Here is a 22257-nt window from a genome sequence, read left to right on the forward strand (position 1 = left end):
CACATGCGACCAAAAGTGCAAACACAGCCTAAGCGCCTAGACCTAATCATACTACAGCGCATCCTATGGAGAAGCTATTTATTGTAACACCCTGAAGTTGTGGGGCAGGCTCTGCCCTGCAGATAGTTCTTTAATGCTTGGAGAACATTTAGGAAGGAAAGCAAGGCGAGTATTAAAGAACTTGCAGAGTCGCCGAGAATTGTGAGCTTGTACTTTTGGCCGCTGTTTCCCCTCCTGTCACTGATCTGAACATCAAACTACCAGCAAAAGGCCAATTTCTGCTGCTCATTTCTGATGTGATGAAAAATATTTGAAGGCAAACTCTGGTACAACAGCACTTAATGGCGATGGTCATTGCTCTGAGAGGATGTCATGCTGCGCTGGCTGCAGCTGGAATCAGCTATCAGCAGTAGCCAAGCAAAACGTTGGAAGGCATGATTTCAGAGCACAGACAGCAGGAGGAATGGTGTTTTATCCAGACTCTTCGGAGCTGCTTTTCCTACCTAGCAGCACATTCAATAGTGTTCTTCACTGGGACTGTTTGCGCTTTTAGCAGCCTGCCTGACAGTAATTTTCCACTCCTGAGGTAGCCAGGTGTCCACAGAACATTGCTTCCTTTGGCAGCGCCTACCTCTGGGAGCAGACATCCCCTGATCTATGTCAAGGAAGCACTTGATTCCCAAAGCACATTTCAGCATAAGCGGCAGGTGCTAAACCAGGCATTGCAAAGACTGGGCAAATGGACCTCACTGAGCAGGCAAAGGAATCAGAAGTTTATCCTAGAAGATGTGATTCTGGAAAAAGGATGAATATATCCTGACTACCCCATCCACGAATGAACATAGAGTGGCTCCCTAGGCAACATCGAGTCATAGGGGATGTCTACACTGCAATTAAACACCCATGGCTGGCCTGTGACAGCTGACTCATGCTTGTGGGGCTCAGGCTGCAGGGGCTGTAAAATTGCTGTGTTAGATGTTGCGACTTGGCCTGGAGCCCAGGCTGTGGGACCCAGTGCAGAGGTGTGATGGGGGTCTGGGCAGGACATGAGGCAGCAGGACATGAAGTCTCTGCCCTCTGGTTACTCTGGTGCAGCAGAGCAGCCCATGTGTGCCATTCAAAGTTGTTATAACTTAGAGCAGCCCTTGGAACTGTTCTAGCTTACACACAAGGTGCAAAGCTGGCTTAAAGACATTCCCTCCTCACCCTGTTGCCACCACCACAGAAGCACAACTCAGAATCAGGGCCTCTGTAACACAGGCACATGCTCAGACTAGCCCTGAGCAGGATCCCTCTGCTCCAGTATCCTCTCTCCAGCAGCAACCAATAGTTGATGCTGCAGAAGAAGCCAACCCATAACTGAATAACCAACCCATAGCTTCCCCCACCCTCTGGTCTCAGGCAGAGGCTGGGAGGCGCACTGGGGCAGGAGCATTTCTAGTACCTGCACATTTTTCTCTCCACAATGTGGCTATGGACGTGGACGTGGCTGGAGCTGCGTTTGCATTCTCCATGGACAGCTCCACCCTTTCCCTGGCTCTTGTGTAAGCCGCTGGTTTACAGTGTTGTGGTAATGTTTACCTGCTGGGCCTCTGCTCTCGTGGTTTGGCCAGGTTGGACATACACATGGGGAGAGCGAGTCCTGCAAATAAATGAGTGCTGTGTTTGGAGACTCAGGAGCCCTGACATGCAGTGCCAGCACCATCACCGTGTAGTGGGCTTCTCACATAACAGAGGATGGCAGAATCTCATAGAAAGGACCAGTGCTGCAGTATAGCCCTACACTATACAGGTCACATCCCAGCAGGGACATGCAGTATTTGTTAGTACCATGACATGTCATGACTAGTGGTTAGAGCAGGAGTCAGAAGTCACAATTGGAGCTGAGGTGAGGACGGGGTTACCTGGTGTGAGGCAAGACAGGGGTAAGGCTGAGGCAGGAGCAGGGCTGGAACAAGGCAGGAGTAAGGCCTATCAAAGCTATGGGCAAATGCTTTGAGCAGCTGCTGAACTGGTCTGCCGACTCCTCCAGCAATCAGGCAGCCTACTACAGGCTGGCTGCGTTCGTTAGCTTGCCTGGTGACTGGCTCTGCTACAGACCTGATTCCCGAGGGCATTCCCCCCAGGGGCACCTCCTTGGGGCCTCAGGGCCTGATTTCTCAAGGCACTTCCAATGGAAATCTCACAGTATGCCTGGGGCATGGATGTTCTCTACCGGTTCCTAAGATCGCTCATCCGGATTGTTGCCTTCCAAGTCCACCAGGTACTGGAGCCTGCCCTGACTCGCTGAGAGGCAAGGATTCGGTGGGCAAAGTGCTCCTCCTGTCTACGGACTATTATGGGTGCCAGTGGTAGGTTGGAGCGGTTTGGGAACAGGGTCTCAATGTAGGGCTTTAAGAATGAGATGTGAAATTTGGGGTGGATCTTCAAGGATTCAGGCAGCAGTAAACATGGGGTTTACCCGTTCTGTAATCCATGTATTGGTCATCTAGTTTAGTGGATGAGCCGCTTAATTTAAGGCTCTGGGCAGAGAGCTGCACCTTGTCCCTATGGCCAGACTGGGAGCAGCCTGACGGTCTTGGTCTGCATGGTGTTTACAGGCATCTTTTGCAGACTGCAGGTGTTTCTTGAGCTCTTAGTGCACCCAAAGCAGGTGGGAGACTAAATCTGCAGTGGCTGGTACTGGGGATCCTACAGGCAAGTCTGGGAGGAAGTGGCTGTGAAAGCCATCATTTGTAAAGAACGGGCTGTGCGGGATCGAGGCATGGATTTCATTGTTACATGCAAACTCATGAGAACATAAGAATTGATGAACGGCCATGCTGGGTCAGACCAATGGTCCATCTAGCCCAGTGTCCTGTCTTCCAACCGTGGCTGGTGCCGGGTGCTTCAGAGGGAATGGACAGAACAGGCATTGTTTAGTGATCCATCCCTTGCTGTCTAGTCCCAGCTTCTAGCAGTCAGAGATTTATGGGCACCCAGAGCACAGGGATGCATCCCAGGCAATAGCTATTGGTGGGCCTATCCTCCAGGAACTTATCTAATTCTCTTTTGAACACAGTTATACTTTTGGCCTTCACAACATCCCCTGGCAATGAGTTCCACAGGGTGACTGTGCGTTGTGTGAAGGAATACTTCCTTTTGTTTGTTGTAAACCTGCTGCCTGTTAATCTCATTGGATGATCCCTGGGTTCTTGTGTTATGGGAAAGGGTAAATAACACCTCCTTATTCACTTTCTCCACTCCAGTCATGATTTTATAGACCTTGATCATATTTCCCCCTTACTCATCTCTTTTCTTAGATGAACAGTCCCAGTCTTTTTAATTGCTTCTCCTCTGACAGCCGTTCCAGACCCCTCATCATTTTTGTTGCCCTTCTCTGTACTTTTTCCAATTCTAACATATCTTTTCTGAGATTGGGCAACCAGAACTGCACGCCGTATTCAAGGTGTGGGCATAACATGGATTTATACAGTGGCATTGATATTTTCTGTCTTATAATCTATCCCTTTCCTCATGGTTCCTAGCATTCTGTTAGCTTTTTTGACTGCTGCTGCACATTGAGCGGATATTTTCAGAGAAAGACCTACAATGACTCCGAGATCTCTTTCCTGAGTGGTAACAGCTAACTTAGACCCCAACATTTTATATGTATAGTTGGGATTATGTTTTCCAATGTGCATTACTTTTCATTTATCAACATTGAATTTCATCTATCATTTTGTTGCCTACTCACTCAGTTTTGGGAGATCCCTTTGTAACTCTTCGCAGTCTGCTTTGGACTTAACTATCTTGAGTAATTTTTAGGGCTGTTGATAAATTGCAGTTAACTCATGTGATTAACTCGGAAAAATTGATCACGATTAATTGCACTGTTAAACAATAGAATACCATTGTATTTATTAAATATTTTGGATGTTTTTCTACATTTTCAGATATATCTATTTCAATTACAACACAGAATACAAAGTGTACAGTGCTTACTTTATATTATTTTTCATTACAAATATTTGCACTGTAAAAATGATAAACAAAAGAAATAGTATTTTTCAGTTCACCTCATACAAGTAATGTAGTGCAATCTCTTTATCATGAAAGTACAACTTACAGATGTAGGGTTTTTTGTTATATAACTGCACTCAAAAACAAAACAATGTAAAACTTCAGAGCCTACAAGTCCACTCAGTCCTACTTCTTGTTCAGCCAATCACTAAGAGAAATAAGTTTGTTTACATTTATGGGAGATAATGTTGCCAACTTCTTATTTACAGCATCACCTGAAAGTGAGAACTGGCATTCACCTGGCACTGTTGTAGCTGGTGTCGCAAGATATTTATGTGCCAGACGTGCTAAAGATTCATATGCCTGTAACCCTTCTGCCCGTCAGAGTTGGCAGCAACAAGGGCCGGGTTCAGTATCTAGGGGTTCCATTCCAATAACACAATGCAAAACCGGCTCGAGCCCCCACCCAGTGACCTGGGACAAATATATACCACCCCCGCTGGGCATCTCCAAGAGACAACACTTCCCCTCTTGCAAGCACAGAGTCTGAGTGTAGCAAAAGCTTTTTAATAACAGAGAGAAACAAGGTGGCATTATGTTGGGGAAACACCACCAACAGGATTCATAACACAATCCATGAGCAAAAACCCACCCCAAGCAAATTGGGGCATGTCCTTTCCCTTTCGTTCTTGAGTCCAGCAACCCAAAGTCCCAAAAGTCCAACAACCCAAAAGTCTCTGTCCCTGGTCAATGCAGCACCAGAGTTGGAAAGTTTATCTGCAGCATTTTACCTCCCAACCTGGGTGGAGATGGGGGGGGGGGGGTTTAAAGGGGCACCTTACATGGTCCAAAGCCAAGTACCCCACCTCTCCATGGGGCTCTGCTCCACTCCACCAGCCGTCCTACAATCGCTCCGCTCTGCCAGCTGCCCCCATGAGCTGCTCCAGCTGTCCCACAAACTGCTCTACCATATATCTTCAGGCTCCCCCACTACATAACACAACACTCAGTGATTTCAGCTCTTAGTAAGTTTAGCTCTTTTATGATTTCAGCTTCTAGTAGTGGAGCCTCAGTGCTGGTGCACCATTAGCCCAAAATGAATTCAGCTCAGCAGTCTGTAACCAGATTCCTAAAGGAATCAAAACTAGCTCTGATACTCCACACAGGGGAGAGAAGGAAGTACAATTAACATGTAATGCCCTCACCAGGTAGCCCCTACCACCAGGTATTAATACCTATTCCCAACCTCTCTCAATTCACTTAGTTTTGGAACCCATGTCCCTTGCCTAGCGAGTGCTCCTTAGTTGATGGCGAGTCCCTCCATCATAACAAAAGGCCAAGTACAGTTCCACTGTCCTTGATTCACATAATCAGGATAAAAACAATTTATTCTTCCTGCCCCAATAACAGAGAAACTGGGTATCCCACAGCAGCCAAAGTGACCATTTGGGCAGCTATTGGCTCATGCTAGGCGGGGTGGGTGTGCCTATGCAAATGAGATCAGCCCCTGAAGTTCTTTTCCACAACTTGCCACAACTCACCACCAGATGTCAGGGTGGAGCTCATCCTGACTCTGCTTACATGCCTCTTCATGCTTCGGCCATCTTTCCAGAGGACATGCATCCATGCTGATGATGCTTGTTCAAAAAATAATGCATTAATTAAATTTGTGACTGAACTCCTTGTGGGAGAATTGTATGTCTCCTGCTCTGTTTCACCCGCATTCTGCCATATATTTCATGTTATAGCAGTCTCGAATGATCACCCAGCACTTGTTGTTTGTTTTAAGAAAATTTTCACTGCAAATTTGACAAAATGCAAAGAAGATGCCAATGTGAAATTTCTAAAGATAGCTACAGTACTCAACCCAAGATTTAAGAATCTGAAGTGCCGTCCAAAATCTGAGAGGGATAAGGTGTGGAGCATGCTTTCAGAAGTCTTAAAAGAGCAACACTCTGTTGTGGAAACTATCAAAAAAGAAAATAAACCACCAAAAAGGAAAATCAACCTTCTGCTAGTGGCATCTGACTCATGATGATGAAAATGAACATGTGACGGTCTACACTGATTTGGATGGTTATCAAGCAGAACCCATCATCATCAGCATGGACGCATGTTCCCTAGAATGGTGGCTGAAGCATGAAGGGACATATGAATCTTTAGTGCATCTGGCATGTAAATATCTTGTGACACTAGCTACAATGGTGCCATGCAAACACCTGTTCTCACTTTCAGGTGACATTGTAAACAAGAAGCAGGCAGCAAATGTAAAGAAAATTGTTTGTCTGAGCGATTGGCTGAACAAGTAGGACTGATTGGACTTGTAGCTCTAAAGTTTTACATTGTTTTATTTTTGAATGTAGTGGTTTTTTGTACATAATTCTACATTTGTAAGTTAAACTTTCATGACAAAGAGATTGCACTACAGCACTTGTATTAGATGAATTGAAAAATACTATTTATTTTGTTTTTTACAGTGCAAATATTTGTAATCAAAAATAAAGTGAGCACTGTACACTTTGTATTCTGTGTTGTAATTGAAATCAATATATTTGAAAATGTAGAAAACGTCCAAAAATATTTAAATAAATGGTATTCTATTACTGTTTAACAGTGCAATTAATCGTGATTAATTTTTTTAATCGCTTGACAGCCCTAGTAATTTTGTATCACATGCAAACTTTGCCATCTTACTGTTTATCCCTTTTTCCAGATTGTTTATGGATGAATACGTTGAACAGCCCAGGTCCCAGTACAGATCCTTGGGGAACATCGCTATTTACCTCTCTCTATTCTGAAAACTGACCATTTATTCCTACCCTTTGTTTCCTACCTTTTAACCCGTTACTGATCCATGAGAGGACCTTCCCTCTTGTCTCATGACAGCTTACTTTGCTTTTAAACCTTTGGTGAGGGTCTTTGTCAAAGGCTTTCTAAAAGTCCAAGTACACTATAGCCACTGGATCCCCCTTGTCCACATATTTATTGACACCCTCAAAGAATTCTAATAGATTGCTGAGGCATGATTTCCCTTTACAAAAGTCATGTAGACTCTTCCCCAACATATCATGTTAAAATGTGTGTCTGATAATTCTGTTCTTTATTACAGTTACAACCAATTTGCCTGGTACCGAAGTTAGGCTTACTGGCCTGTAAAATTGCCAGGATATCTCTGGAGTCTTTTTTTAAAAATTGGCATTACTTTAGCTATCTTCCAGTCGTCTGGTACAGAGGTTGATCAAGTGATAGGTTACATGCCATAGTTACTAGTTCTGCAGTTCATATTTGAGTTCCTTCAACTCTTGGGTGAGTATTGGTCCAGGTGACATATTACTGCTTAATTTATCAATTTGTTCCCAAACCTCCTCTACTGAAAGCTGTCAGTGACCAGGAAGTGGGTGGTCGTGCCTCGTGGCTGGAGCAGAAATTAGGCCCAGCGGTTAGAGCAGAAGTTTGTAGCCAGGAATCAGAGCTGAGAGTCAGCGCCAAAGGAGTCAGAGCTGAGGGTCAGGACTGGGTTACCTGGAGTGAGCTAAGGCGGGGGAAAGCTGGGATCAAGGCAGGAGCAGAGCGGGAACATGGAGCAGGAGCTATGGCAGCCGTGGGTGAATGCTTTGAGCAACCACTGAACTGCTACTGTTGCTGGGCTTAAGAGCTGGTCTGCTGACTGCTCCAGCCAGGCTGGCGACGTAGCCAATCAGGCAGCCTGCTGCTAGGGTTGCCAACTTTCTACTCGCACAAAACCAAACACCTTTGCCCCACCCCTTCTCTGAGACCCCACCCCCTGCTCACTCCATCCCCCCTCCCTCTGTTGCTTGCTCTCCCCACCCTCACTCATTCACTCATTTTCACCAGGCTGGCTCAGGGGGTTTGGGTGTGGGAGGGGGCGAGGGCTCTGGGGTGGGTCCAGAAATGAGGAGTTCAGGGTGCAGGAGGGGCTCTGGGCTGGGGCAGGGGGTTGGGGTGTGGGAGGAGGTCCGGGCTTTGGGCTGGGGGTGCGGGTTCCAGGGTGGGGCCAGAAATGAGGAGTTCTGGGTGTGGGGGTGTGAGGGTTCCGACTCAGGGTGCAGGCTCTGGGGTGGGGTTGGGGATGAAGCGTTTGGGGTGCAGGAGGATGCTCCGGGCTGGGACGGAGGGGTTAGGAGGGCAGGAGGGGGATTAGGGCTGGGGCAGGGTGCAGGGGCATGGGGGGGATGAGGGTTCTGGCTGGGGGTGCAGGCTCTGGGGTGGGGCTGGGGATTAGCGGTTTGGGGTGCAGGAGGGTGCTCCAGGCTGGGACTGAGGGGTTTGGAGGGCGGGAGTGGGATCAGGGCTGGGGCAGGGTGTTGGGATGCGGGGGTAGGGTGAAGGCTCTTGCTGGGAGTGTGGGCTCTGGGGTGGGGCTGGGGATGAGGGGTTTGGGGTGCAGGAGGGTGCCCCAGGCTGGGATTGAGGGGTTCAGAGGGCGGGAGGGGGATCAGGGCTGGGGCAGGGGGTTGGGGCACGGGAAGGGGTTCAGGCTACAGGTGGCTATCCCCTCCGGCTCCTACGCGGTGGCGCAGCCCCGCGCATCTCCCATTGGCTGTGGTTCCTGGCCAATGGGAGCTGCACAGCAGCATTTGGGACAGGGGCAGCGTGCGGAGCCCCCTGGCTTCCCCTAGGCATAGGAGTCAGAGGGGGGACATTCTGCTGCTTCCGGAGCCATGCAGAGCCACGGCAGGCAGGGAGACTGCCTTAGCCCTGCTGCGTCGCCTACCCGACTTTTAACAGCCCGGTCTGCACTGCCACCAGGGTCCCCTTTCGACTGGGTATTCTGGTCGAAAACCGGACATCTGGCCACCCTGCCTACTGCATGCCAGCTGCGTTCGTTAGGTGGCCTGGAGACTGGCTCTGCTGAAGGCCCTGCTTCCTGGCAATAACTGAGCTTTCACAGCAGGAATTATTTATAAGGGGAGAGGGTCTGTATCCTTGCATGTATCTGTGTGTGTGTGTGTGTGTGTGTGTAGCTCTGTCTATGTGAATGTACACGCAGGTGTGTGTGCATGCATTTTTGTGTGCATGCTGTGTGTGTACAGTTTTGGGGGGCTGTACACCAGTTTGTGTTTTTGTGTGTGTGCGTGCGTGTGTGTGTGCATAAGCACTTGTGTGTGTGTGTTCAAGTTTGTGTGTATGCTGAGTGTGTTTCTATGTGCACAGCTGTATGTGTCTCCTGGTAACAAAATCTGAGCCAGAGGGTGCTAACTGCCATTGAGCATGGATTTCCCATGGGGAAGGGCCAAAACGGCGTACGACTTGCATGTCTTCAGTGAGGTGTGGAGGCTCTCATTGCTGTGGGGGGAAGTGGGTTCGATTGACCAAGCTGTGACCCTGTTAGCGGTGCGCTCTGGGTATGTGCCGTTGATCTCTCACCAAGCTTCTCAAGTGTGCATCCCAGACAAGGTAGGCCCGGTGCAGCTGCGTAGCGAGGGCAGTAAGCACCGGCCTTCTGCAGAATTGGTGAGTGCCCGGGGTGAGGGCAGGCTCCTGGCCACCGCCAGGGCTCTGGTCAGTCACCCATGGCCCGGGAATGGAAGGGAGACAAGAGGATGGGATCAGCCAGTCTGCTCAGGGCTTCAGCACACACAAGGATGTACCCATGCACTGAGCTGCATAAGGAGAGACTGATTTCAGTGGACGCGGGTACACCACTGTCATGCCCTAGAGGCTCTTCAGTGGTTCAATGGACCCCTCCCGGCTGGGCTCAGGGTCACTCGGTGACTGGTTCCAGTGCTTGTTCCAGGCTAACTGACCAGCACACATGTGGCTTCCCGAAGTGGGGCTGGAGCATGACAGGAGCATCCCTGGCTGTGCTGGCAGCTCATTTGCTGGCTCGCTGGTTGCCACAGGAGGCAGGGCTGTGCCAGCAGGACCGGCTCCAGCACGAAGGCACTGTGGTCACCTCCTGGATACGGAGCTTGGCAATGTGCAGGGTTTTCAGGAGGTGAAGAGGTGAGGGGGGCACAGCGTACTCCAGGGCACCCGCAGCGCCTCGCCGTGGCTCCCTGGGTTAACAAGAGCATAGACCCCAGCTGGCAGAGATGGGTGCCATGCCAACAACCCCTCAGCAGCGGCAGGATGGGCTGAGACGCCCGCTGGAGCTCAGTGGAAAGATGGCTGTGTGCGTATGTGACACCCACCCTCCTGGCCTTACACCAGCGACCGAACCACAAAACTTGGAGTTCACAGCATGAGTCTCACAGCTTTGAGCTGCAGAGCCAGGTTGGGAAGCTGGGGCTGGAACAGACACAGGAATAGAGGGGTCCGGTAACACCCCCTGACCAGCAGGCTAGCCCCCAGCAACTCCCCAGAATTCCTGTGTGCTGGCTTTGCAGGACCTTTCTGCTGCACCCCGGCCTGTCCCCAGGCACGATCCCCTCAGGGCACGACTGTGGCCGGGAGCAGGGAGCTGATACGGTTCGCAATGCCCCTGCTCTACAAGGGGAGAGTGGGAGCAGCTGACTCTCCCCTCTGTCCTGGAGCTGGCTCGCTACACAAACTGCTCCAATGCCATTTTATGAGGCATTATTAAGTTTCCATAACTGCCGGGGGCCCTCGGCGCGCTCTGACAGCTGCACGGCTCTGTGTGCTACATGCACCAGCGTTGCTCTTCACAGGCAGCTGGCTGGTGGCTGGCTAGGGGAGGAAACTGGGCATGTTTCCCGGGAACTTTGGTTCTGTGCTGGGCTCATGCGATGAGACTCAGGCTCTCGGGCTTGCCATAGACCAGGGGAACATGCTGGGTGAGGACTAAGAGGGCACTGCTCTGGCAGCAGGGGGAAGGGCGGGGAAGACTGTCAGGAGGCGTGTGAGATGTTCCAGCTGCCGGAAGCTGATGGCATGTGGCTGTGTTGTACTTAAAGTACTGCACAGGATCTGTTCGGGGGGAATAAGGCAAAACACCACATTTATTGGTAATACATATATCAGTCAACACTGTGTCATTTGCATATGATATATATTACACCATGCACTCTCTCTCACACACGCACAAGCACACGCCGTCTTATTGTTGTTACCAACTAGTTGTTCCCCTTAACTTCACTGGCCAGGTGAGTTAGATTGGGGACGGGTGGAGCCGGGCTTCTGCCAATCCGGATTGATGCTCCGATGTTGACAAGACGAGACCCGGGGTCCTCTGCAAGCCACCTCACTTTTATAGCAGCTTCCCTCTCATGCAAATCTATACCAGATTCAAAATCTGTGTCTGTGTCAGTTGCTCTGTGTCCGTTGGTCCTTTGTGCTGCTTCCCTCTGGGTGGTGTCCAAATGCTGCAAAGAGGGTGTTCCCAAAAGAAGGTGTTTGCTTCTAATCCCCAAGGCCGTCAATATGTCTGCTGTTCTGTAGTGAGTCCATTTGACAAGTTTTATTGTTCTTGGGTCTGGCTTCCATCCCCTTTCCAACTGTTGCAGCTGTCTGGAGGTGCTTGCCTTCCACACCTTACTCATTCACACCTCATTCATTCAACAGGGCAATTGATTACAAAATGTGTGTGTGTGGGGGGGGGGAGATCTAATTCTATTCCTAGAAAAAAGACATTTGTCTTCTACCTTAATTATACTATTTTAGGGGCTATAACATTATATCAAGGTTCAATACAAAGTTTCTATATAAGGATCTGATACAAAGTTGTATGAAAATAGATGTTATATGTGGATAGGCTTAATACAAGGTTATATGAAGAGACATAATACATAGTCATATTAAAGTTATGTGAAGATGCTTAATGCAGAGATTTATCTACAGCTGTGCCCAGCTGTGTCTTTGCCGGGCCCTCCACCATCGACTTGCTGAGCATGGCTGGCTGTCCCTGCCCACTGAGTGCTCTCTCTGCTCCATGCGTTCTCTGTGCCTCCCCTGCCACTCTCCTGCTGCAATGTCTCCTCCTCCAGCTGCCCCGCTGCCTCTCCCTCCCCTTCCCTCCCCTGCCCCAGGGGAGCTGGAGCTCTGCCTCTCTCCTTCCCAGTGCAGCTGGAGGAAGGCCTGGGCTTGGCGGTTGCTTTTCTTCCTCCTGGGCAGTGCAGGAGGGGAGCCCAGAGGAGTGAATGACGGGGCGTGGCTTACAGTTCATGTCTGTCCTCAGCGGTTCTGACAGCTGTGTTAATGCCAGCCACCGTAAGCCCTGACTAATGGGCTGGCAGGAAGGTGGCAAAGAGCTTGATAAGAAACTAGATTCAGCAGATCCATGCTTGTCCCTGTTAGGCTGTTGCAGCACACCCTGATTCCTTATCAGGCTCATGGTCAGAAGGATTAAAAACCCCAGCGCCAACATCTAACGTGCTCCTCGAGTCAGGCACCGCAGGCGGCGTTGTGCTCCAGGAAGCTGTGCCAGAAGAGAGACAGCGACAGGACCGGCAATCAGTCTCACCCATGCAGGTCGGGCAGAAGGATAAATTCCACTCAGCAAATGGCTGATAACCTGCACCAGTCACAGTTACACCCTCCGCACCAAGGTCATCACCAGCCCTGAGAGTCGACCCTATGGGTGGCCCTCACACGATATCTGAGTAAAGCCAGGGAGGACTCTGGCGTGCTGGGGTGTTATAGGCGGGGGGAGGGATAGCTCAGTGGTTTGAGCATTGGCTTGCTAAACCTAGGCTTGTGAGTTCAATCCTTGAGGGGGCCATTTAGGGATCTGGGGCAAAAATTGGGGATTGGTCCTGCTTTGAGCAGGGGGTTGGACTAGATGACCTCCTGAGGTGGTCCCTTCCAACCCTGATATTCTATGATTCTATGACTGTGCTCCTGCACCAGGAGCAGCAAACACAGGTGCTAGGAGACAGCTCCACTCCTGAAGCCCACCCAGCTCCTGCAGCAGGAACTGTCCGGAGAACAAGAAGTGGCCGTGTAATCCGGGAGCCAGGGGGGCTTGGATCTGGTCACTCCTCCCTCTGAGGACATCCCCCAGCCCTAGCTGTGCATGTTAATGACTGGCTACAACACTGAGTGTGCGTCAGGCTCATAGTGTGTTTAACTTGCAGTTGTCAAAAAGTACCAAAATCGGAGGGAAAATGTAAGAGCAGGCACTGGGGTGAGTGGGGCCCAAGCCCTGCCCTCCTCTGCCCCAACCAGGCCAGGAGACTGGGGAAAGGAAAGGAAGGTCCATCTGTCTCCTGCACTTCTGTTCTGGCAGGCCCCCACCTGAGCCCCACAGCCTCCCTCTGGCCTGGACTAAAATCAGCTGCAAAGGAAAAGAATTGGCTCTGTGCCCTTGTGTGTGGCTTTATGATGCAGAAAGAGGGCCTGCAAAGGGGTTTGTTTGTCTGCTGCTTGTTCTTTAAGGTATACATTTGGGTCTTATCTCCCTTGTTTCTTTCTTCTAAAAGGCTCTGTGGCCAGTTGGGGAACTTGCAGGATGATGATCTCCCAAGGAGCTGCAAGCTGAGCACTTGAGAGGGGAGGGGATTTCACTCAGGTTGTTTAAAGCCCTTAAATTTTGCCTGGCTTCGTAAACCTGGTGACCTTAGACATCTGAATGTGAACAATTGTGCCCCACTCCTGCCAGCTGAGAGCAGAGGATGCCCCTATGCCAGATCTTTGAGTCTGTGAGACTTCCAGGGAGACCCTGTATCCCTGACCTTTCTAGCATAAACACCCGGCTAGACAAATCTCCTTTCAGGCCCTCAGAAGAGCCAGCAGGAGCAAAGCAAGGCACATGCCCATATGCTGCTTCTTTTCCAGTCCTTTTCAAGCCCCAGCCTTACCCAGAAGTGTGCCAGGGGAGCAGGCCTAGGCTGGATTCTCTGATATTGTCTGTCACTGCTGCTGACTTTGGGTGGATCTTTGGACTTTGGGACCCTGTCCCTTGCTGTATAATCTGTTTGCTTTTATCTGGTTGAAAGAATCTGAACTGGAGGACAGAGGAAGTGAAAGGAATCTGAAAGCTAGCTCTCTGCCTGTTGCTGACTAAGGACCTGCTATCTTGCGGGCACAGCTGTAACACTTCCCGGACAGGAGGACTGGGACTGGGAGTCAGACAAAGACTCAGACCTCAGCTCTTTGATCCCACCTGGAAGAAGAAGGCTCCGGACTGCCAAGGAAACATGCCCTCTTCTCACTGGACCACATGGGCCTGGATACTTCTCCTTCCTGGTATGTTGGTGAGAGTCTTCATTCAGATGGCACCAGCATGGAGAGCTGGGCTGAGCCTGGGACAAACCATTGTTCCCACTGAGCCTGACTATCTATCTATCTATCTATCTATCTACCTATCTAATCTCCCCTCACCCCCTCGAATGTCTAGCTCATGCCTTTCCTTTCGCTGCCGTGGGCCGGGACCCATGTGCCTGTCTTGGTATTGAGATCTGAGTTGGAAGTTTAAGGTTAAATAAAGGCAAGTCTCTTTGCTCAGCATCCCAGAGAAAACAAGTGAGGTTTTCTTCTTAGAAAGGACAATAGTACTGCTGCTCCTTGCCCCCATCCCCCAGACCTGAAGCGGAGCTCTCCAGCTCCTGCTGGCCCTGGGGGCTTGTCCCTCCTGTGGGCACTGATCTGTGGCCCCTGCATGACAGACTGACTAAAGGACAAACTGTGGGAATATGCAATGGACTTTCCAACCCCAAAGCACTGGTCAGTGCAGCCTGGACTCGTGCAGGGAAGATCAGTGGCCCAGCTGGGCACCTCCACAAGCAGATGGCAAGTGATCTGGGATGTGCTCTGGTGGCCTGCTGTGACTGACATTATGAGAGCAAGAGAGATTAAAATCCCAGCAGCGGCAAACTAAGATCAGAGTGATTCCAGTTCTGTAAGCAGAGACTCAGTCGATAACTCAGCCAAGAGAGCATCTTGGCATGTGGAATTGGCAGCGTCCGATCCTGTGCTGTGCTGAGTGGCCTCTGTCAGGACAAGCCCCTGAGTAAGCAGCAGACAGTAGGGAATGGCAGCCCCAGGAGTCATCCGTGTATCTGAGCACGAATCTGCAGAATACAGCTGTTGGTCATGTGCATGGGGCATTCTAGCTTTGTGTGAAGATCTTGGCGAATGGCTAAACCTGACTCCATTTCAGATCACCTTGGGGTATCACTACAAGGTGGTTTGCCCTCTTTTTGTGTGGATTTGCATGCTTTGATATGTTTGCCTCGCTGTAAAGTTACCTTGGCTCTGAATAGCCTGGCTGCTTACCGGTTGGTTTTTGATAACCACCCCATTCTTGTGAGGATTCGTACCCTAATTTGACCAATCTGTGGGCACGCTCTGAACCTTAACCTCATACTAATAATGTTTTTGTCCAGTAATTTCCTTTGTTTTTTAATGGCTCAAGCATCCACCAGAAGGGAGCCCTGTTCCAGCAGTCTCTAGGGGGAACACGGTACAGGGGGTGCAACGCTCCAGGCAGGGTATGCTGGTCAGCAAGTCCCCACTAATCGCAGTCCCTGCCCATCCTCCCATGATGCTGCAGATCTACCTAGCTCATAGGCTCATCGATTCCAAAGCCAGAAGGGTCCATTGTGATCATCTAGTCCAGGGTGGGCAAACTTTTTGCCCCGAGGGCCACATCTGGGTATGGAACTTGTATGGCAGGCCATGAATGCTCACAAAATTGGGGGTTGGGTGTGGGAGGGGTTGAGGGCTCTGGATGGGGGTGCTGGCCAATGGGAGCTGCAGGGGTGGCGTGGCGAGCCCTCTGGCTGCCCCTCCGCGTAGGAGCTGGAGAGGGGACATGCTGCTGCTTCCGGGAGCTGCTTGGAGCCACAGCACGCATGGAGCGGGGCAAGCCCCCGATCCCGCTTCTCACCTGAAGTGCCAGAGCAGGGCAAGCCCTGAACCGCCCTCCCCGGCAGGAGCTCAAGGGCCAGATTAAAATGTCTGAAGAGCCAGATGCGGCCCCTGGGCTGTACTTTGCCCACCTCTGATCTAGCCTGACCCGCCCCCCCCCGCCCCTGTATAACAGAGGCCAGAGAACTGCCCCCAAATAATTCTCAGAGTGGATCTTTTAGAAACATATCCAATCTTGATTTAAAAATTGTCAGTGATGGAGAATCCACTACAACCCTTGGTAAATTGTTCCAGTGGTTAATTACTCTCACAGATAAAAATGTATGCCTTATTTCCCATCTGAATTTGTCTAGTTTCAACTTCCAGCCACTGGATCGTGGTATAACTTTCTCCGCTAGATTGATTTCTTCCCCATGGAGGTACTTATATACTGGGATCAAGTTACCTCTTAACCTTCGCTTTGTTAAGCTAAATAGATTAAGCCCCTTCACTGTAAGGCAGGTTTTCTAATCCTTTAATTGTTCTTGTGGCTCTTGGCTGACCCCTCTCCAGTTTATCAACATCATTCTTGAGTTGTGGACACCAGAATTGGACATAGGATTCCAGTAGCAGTCGCACCACTGCCCAACACAGAGGTAAAATAACTTCTCTGCTCCGACTCGAGATTCCCTGTTGTCACGGAGTCCCCGGGCGATGGTCTGGAACTGCTCCCTATGAAGCCAGTCAGGACTCTGGGGAAGTCTCCTTTCTCTGAGCAGACTGTCTGCAGGACCCACAGCTCACACAGCTTCCACCTTCCTGGATCTGACCTCAGAGCATTCAGCATCCTCTCTGCCCCTCCATGTGCTTCCACAGCGAGTCCGCCCAGGTGGGGTCCTGGGGAAGCCAGAGGGCCCTGCACCCCAACTCCGCAGTCAGACGTGACTTTCAGCCAGCCAGTAAAACAGAGGTTTATTAGATGACAGGAACATGGTCTAATACAGAGCTTGTAGGTGCAGAGAACAGGACCCCTCAGCTGAGTCCATTTTGGGGGGCAGTGAGCCAGACAACCATGTCTGCACTTCACTCCCAGTCCCCAGCCAGCCCCAAACTGCCTCCCCCTGCAGCCCCTCCTCCTCTGGGCTTTGTCCCTTTCCGGGCCAGAATGTCACCTGATTCCTTTATTCTCCAACCCTTTAGCTCTCACCTTGCAGTGGGGAAGGGCCCAGGCCATCAGTTGCCAGGAAACAGGGTGTTGGCCATTCTCTGTGTCCAGACTCCTGCACATACCTGCCCTCTAGGGCTCTGCAACGATCATACACCCTTATCCCACCATCTAGATACTTAAGAACTGCATAGGGGAAACTGAGGCACCCCCACAATATTCAGAGGAAACATTAAGAACAGTCCCACTTCGTCACACCTGTTTATGCATTCCAAGAATGCATTCGCTCTTTTGGTCACAGTGTAGCACTGGGAGCTCATGTTCAACTGATTATCCACCCCCTGAAATCTTTTTCACGGTCACTGCTTCCCAGGATAGAGTCCCCCATCCTGTACATGTGGTCTGCATTCTTTGGACACATTTATGTTTAGCCATAGTAAATAGTACACAGCAACTGCCTGACCTCCTCTCTATCCCCCACCCTCCAGATAGACAGCGGGTGCCCAGCCTCCTCTCTGTTCCCCACCTCCCCGAGACACAGCGAGTGCCCAGCGTCCTCTCTGCTCCCCCTCCCCAATACACAGCAAATGCTGGGCTCCTCTCTGCTCCCCCCTTCCCCGATACACACCGAGTGCCCAGCCTCCTCTCTGGCCTCCTCTCTGCTCCCGCCCCCAAATACACAGCGAGTGCCCGGCTTCCTCTCTGCTTCCCCCTCCCCTGATACAAGGGGAGAGCCTGTCTTTTCCGGGAAAAGAGATGAAGTTGGGTGAGGTGGGCATGAGCTGCTGTAAAAGGTGATTTTAGATGGAATAGCCCTTGTTTGATAGTGTCAAGGTAGTAAAACTGTCATGCCAGGTGCTGGGAATTCAACTGGAGCTGAGAGAGGTGGCGATGTCAGCTAGGTTCCTCCCTCTGGCTCGGTCTGGTCAGGACATCTCTCAGGAGCAGGATGACCAAGGCCCAGGGTCCCAGGAAATGGGGGCGGGGGTGGTACCTATGACGGTGAAGCTTACTTCAGTAGCCTCCATCTTTTCTTCCTCTTCTGTCTGTTCGTTCTGTCTTTCTCCCAAAACGCTCTTTCTTTAAGGACCCACACAGGGAAGGGTGGGTGGAATGGTCCAGCCCCTCATTATTTTCTCCTCCAATTAGGCCTAATATCCAACATCCCAATTTTGGCTCCACATCATCATCTGTTTTTACTTAGCATCATTTCAGCAGTCCTTGGATGACATCAACGTGGCCTGTTTGGTTCCGACTAGCCCAGTGTCTCTGCGGTTCTCTTGCACCTGTTCATAACGTTCTTCATTGAAACTAACTTGACCTAGTTTCCGTGATAAATTCCTAAGCAGGGAAAAGTTACAGCCCAAGTGTCACAACCATCCACTCTGCTCCCCCAGTACATGGAGCATGACCTGACTCCACTCTGTTCCCCTTCCCATCTACACCACCCACAAGCTCTCCAGATTTCTGCACCTTGCTCTGACTCCTCCGGTTCTGGTCTCCGGTGCAGGCACCTCTCTTGGGGCTGAGGTGCTTGTGGTTCCTTTGGATTCAGGAAAATGTATTTATTGGAAACCTCAAATGTGTCCAGAATCCCTGTTTGCAATCAGTCTCCTTCTCATGGCTGCAAACACCTTCATGCTCTCTGGCTGATTCCAGGAACTCTCTCTCGCAATCCTGGCGCTCTCCTGCTCGTGTTTAGAGGGTGAGACACTGCACGGTTTCTATTTGATGTGCAGTTTTGTGTTGTTGAAGCCAAGTCTTGCTCTCTAGGGATCAAATCTATGTGTTCCAGAAATGCTGGGAAATCCATACGGCTCACAGAGCTCGCGCCTCATAATTGCCAGTTGGACAATGACATGGAAACACAACACAGCTGGGGAGAAGTGCTCCTTGGAAGAGCATCTTCAAGCTATTCCTTGAGATCCCTAGCAAGGGGAGTGGAAGGATCCCCCGTGTGGGGGACATCTCCAATCCCCCAGCCCCCAAAACCAGTATCATTACCTAAACCTTGGCCCTTCTGTATCCCATGAGATACATTTCTCTCTGCCCCATCTTCCTGCCTGTGGACAGGTGCTGTCCCAGGGTGCTCCTCAGACCTTGCAGGCTCCCTGTCTTTACATCTCAGTTCCAAGAATAATCCCTTAAACCCAGAATCTGTAAGAACACTATTCCCCTTTCTTAGGGTACGTCTACACTATCCACATTACAGCATGGCCACAGCAGCACTGCCACGGCCGCGCGGTGACGTGGGCAGTGTAGACACACTTTATCGGTGGGGGAGAGCTCTCCCAGCGATTAAAAAATCCACCCCGAACAAGTGGTGGTAGCTTTATTGGTGGGAACATGGCTCCCGGCAATAAAGCACTGTCTATACCGGCGCTTTTCGTTTGTCGCTCAGGGGTTTGTTTTTTCACACCCCTGAACAACAAAAGTTTTAGTTCTGAAAGTGGCAGTGTAGACACAGCCTTAGACTCATAGGTTCCAAGGCCAGAAGGCCTAGTCTGATCTCCTGAATCGTATAGGCCAGAGACCTGCCCCACAATAATCCCTAGGGCAGAGCTTTTAGAAACACAGGTTTCAGAGTAGCAGGCGTGTTAGTCTGTATCCGCAAAAAGAACAGGAGGACTTGTGACACCTTAGAGACTGTCATAAATATAAAGGGAAGAGTAACCACCTTTCTGTATACAGTGCTATAAAATCCCTCCTGGCCAGAGGCAACATCCTGTTACCTGTAAAGGGTTAAGAAGCTCAGCTAACCTGGCTGGCACCTGACCCAAAGGATCAATAAGGGAACAAGATATTTTCAAATCTGGGGGGGGAGGCTTTTGTTTGTGGTCTTTGTTTACATGTTTGTTCTCTCTTGGGGCTGAGAGGGGCCAGACAGAAATCCATCTTCTCCAACCCATACTAATCCAAGTCTCCAATATTGCAACCAGTATAGGTAAGCCAGGCAAGGCAGATAAGTTTATCTTTCATTTTATGTGAATTTTCCCTGTGTTAAGAGGGAGGTTTATTCCTGTTTTCTTAAGGTTTTGCCCAGAGGGGGATCCTCTGCGTTTTGAATCTGAATACCCTGTAAAGTATTTTCCCTCCTGATTTTACAGAGGTGATTCTTTTACCTTTTTTTCCATTAAAATTCTTCTTTTAAGAACCTGATTGATTTTTCATTGTTCTTAAGATCCAAGGGTTTGGGTCTGTGTTCACCTGTACAAATTGGTGAGGATGCTTATCAAGCCTTCCCCAGGAAAGGGGGTGTAGGGCTTGGGGGGATATTTTGGGGGAAGACATCTCCAAGTGGGCTCTTTCCCTGTTCTTTGTTTAAAACGCTTGGTGGCAGCAGCATACAGTTCAAGGACAAGGCAAAGTTTGTACCTTGGGGAAGTTTTTAACCTAAGCTGGTAAGAATAAGCTTAGGGGGTCTTTCATGCACGTCCCCACATCTGTACCCTAGAGTTCAGAGTGGGGAAGGATTTTCTTTTTTGGTGGTTCGGGTTATTGATGACATCTTCATCATCTGGACCCATGGAAAAGAAGCTCTTGAGGAATTCCACCATGATTTCAACAATTTCCATCCCACCATCAACCTCAGCCTGGTCCAGTCCACACAAGAGATCCACTTCCTGGACACTACAGTGCTAATAAATGATGGTCACATAAACACCACCCTATACTGGAAACCTACTGACCGCTATTCCTACCTACATGCCTCCAGCTTTCACCCTGACCACACCACACGATCCATTGTCTACAGCCAAGCTCTGTGATACAACCACATTTGCTCCAACCCCTCAGACAGAGACAAACACCTACAAGATCTCTATCAAGCATTCTTACAACTACAATACCCACCTGCGGAAGTGAAGAAACAGATTGATAGAGCCAGAAGAGTTCCCAGAAGTCACCTACTACAGGACAGGCCTAACAAAGAAAATAACAGAACGCCAATAGCCGTCACCTTCAGCCCCCAACTAAAACCCCTCCAACGCATTATTAAGGATCTACAACCTATCCTGAAGGATGACCCAACACTCTCACAAATCTTGGGAGACAGGCCAGTCCTTACCTACAGACAGCCCCCCAGCCTGAAGCAAATACTCACCAGCAACCACATACCACACAACAGAACCACTAACTCAGGAACCTATCCTTGCAACAAAGCCCGTTGCCAACTGTGCCCACATATCTATTCAGGGGACGCCATCACAGGGCCTAATAACATCAGCCACACTATCAGAGGCTCGTTCACCTGCACATCTACCAATGTGATATATGCCATCATGTGCTGGCAATGCCCCTCTGCCATGTACATTGGTCAAACTGGACAGTCTCTACGTAAAAGAATAAATGGACACAAATCAGATGTCAAGAATTATAACATTCATAAACCAGTCGGAGAACATTTCAATCTCTCTGGTCACGCGATTACAGACATGAAAGTTGCGATATTACAACAAAAAAACTTCAAATCCAGACTCCAGCGAGAGACTGTTGAATTGGAATTCATTTGCAAACTGGATACAATTAACTTAGGCTTGAATAGAGACTGGGAGTGGCTAAGACATTATGCAAGGTAACCTATTTCCCCTTGTTTTTTCCTATACCACCCCCCTCTCCCCCAGACATTCTTGTTAAACCCTGGATTTGTGCTGGAAATGGCCCACCTTGATTATCATACACATTGTAAGGAGAGTGGTCACTTTAGATAAGCTATTACCAACAGGAGAGTGGGTTTGTGTGGGGGGGGGAGGAGAAAACCTGGATTTGTGCTGGAAATGGCCCAACTTGATTATCATACACACTGTAAGGAGAGTGATCACTTTAGATAAGCTATTACCAGCAGGAGAGTGAGGTGGGGGGAGGTATTTTTTCATGCTTTGTGTGTATAAAAAGATCTTCTACACTTTCCACAGTATGCATCTGATAAAGTGAGCTGTAGCTCACGAAAGCTAATGCTCAAATAAATTGGTTAGTCTCTAAGGTGCCACAAGTACTCCTTTTCTTTTTTCAGGTTCTGTAGTTTCTGCATCAGAGTGTTGCTCTTTTAAGACTTCTGAAAGCATGTTACATGCCCTGTCCTGATCAGCTTTTGGAAGGCACTTCAGATTCTTAAATCTTGGGTCAGGTGCTATAGCTATCTTTAGAAATCTCACATTGGTACCTTCTTTCATTTTGTGAAATCTGCAGTGAAAGTGTTCTTAAAACAAACAGCATGTGCTGGGCCATCATCAGTGTTCCCTCTAATTTTTCCCATGCATGTGTGGAATGAATTCTGTTATGTGCACCAATATGGAGGTGATGTGTCACACATCACCTCCATATTGGTGCACATAACAAAATTCATGTAGTGTGGGTGGAGCCAAGGGGTTCGGAGTGTGGGA

The 22257-nt window shown here is 49.7% G+C and overlaps 1 protein-coding gene across 1 annotated transcript in view; it reads left to right on the forward strand.

The window, feature by feature from the left end:
- The first annotated feature begins 13863 nt into the window (after positions 1-13863).
- Positions 13864-22257, forward strand: part of XPNPEP2 (X-prolyl aminopeptidase 2) — a 37583-nt gene continuing 29189 nt past the window's right edge. The window contains exon 1 of the mRNA XM_037908823.2: positions 13864-14109. Within this exon, the coding sequence (XP_037764751.1) occupies positions 14061-14109 (49 nt within the window). The 5' untranslated portion in view covers positions 13864-14060. The remainder of the gene's footprint in view (positions 14110-22257) is intronic.

This window comes from Chelonia mydas, chromosome 9, assembly GCF_015237465.2.
Source record: "Chelonia mydas isolate rCheMyd1 chromosome 9, rCheMyd1.pri.v2, whole genome shotgun sequence".
NCBI classification, from domain to species: domain Eukaryota; kingdom Metazoa; phylum Chordata; order Testudines; family Cheloniidae; genus Chelonia; species Chelonia mydas.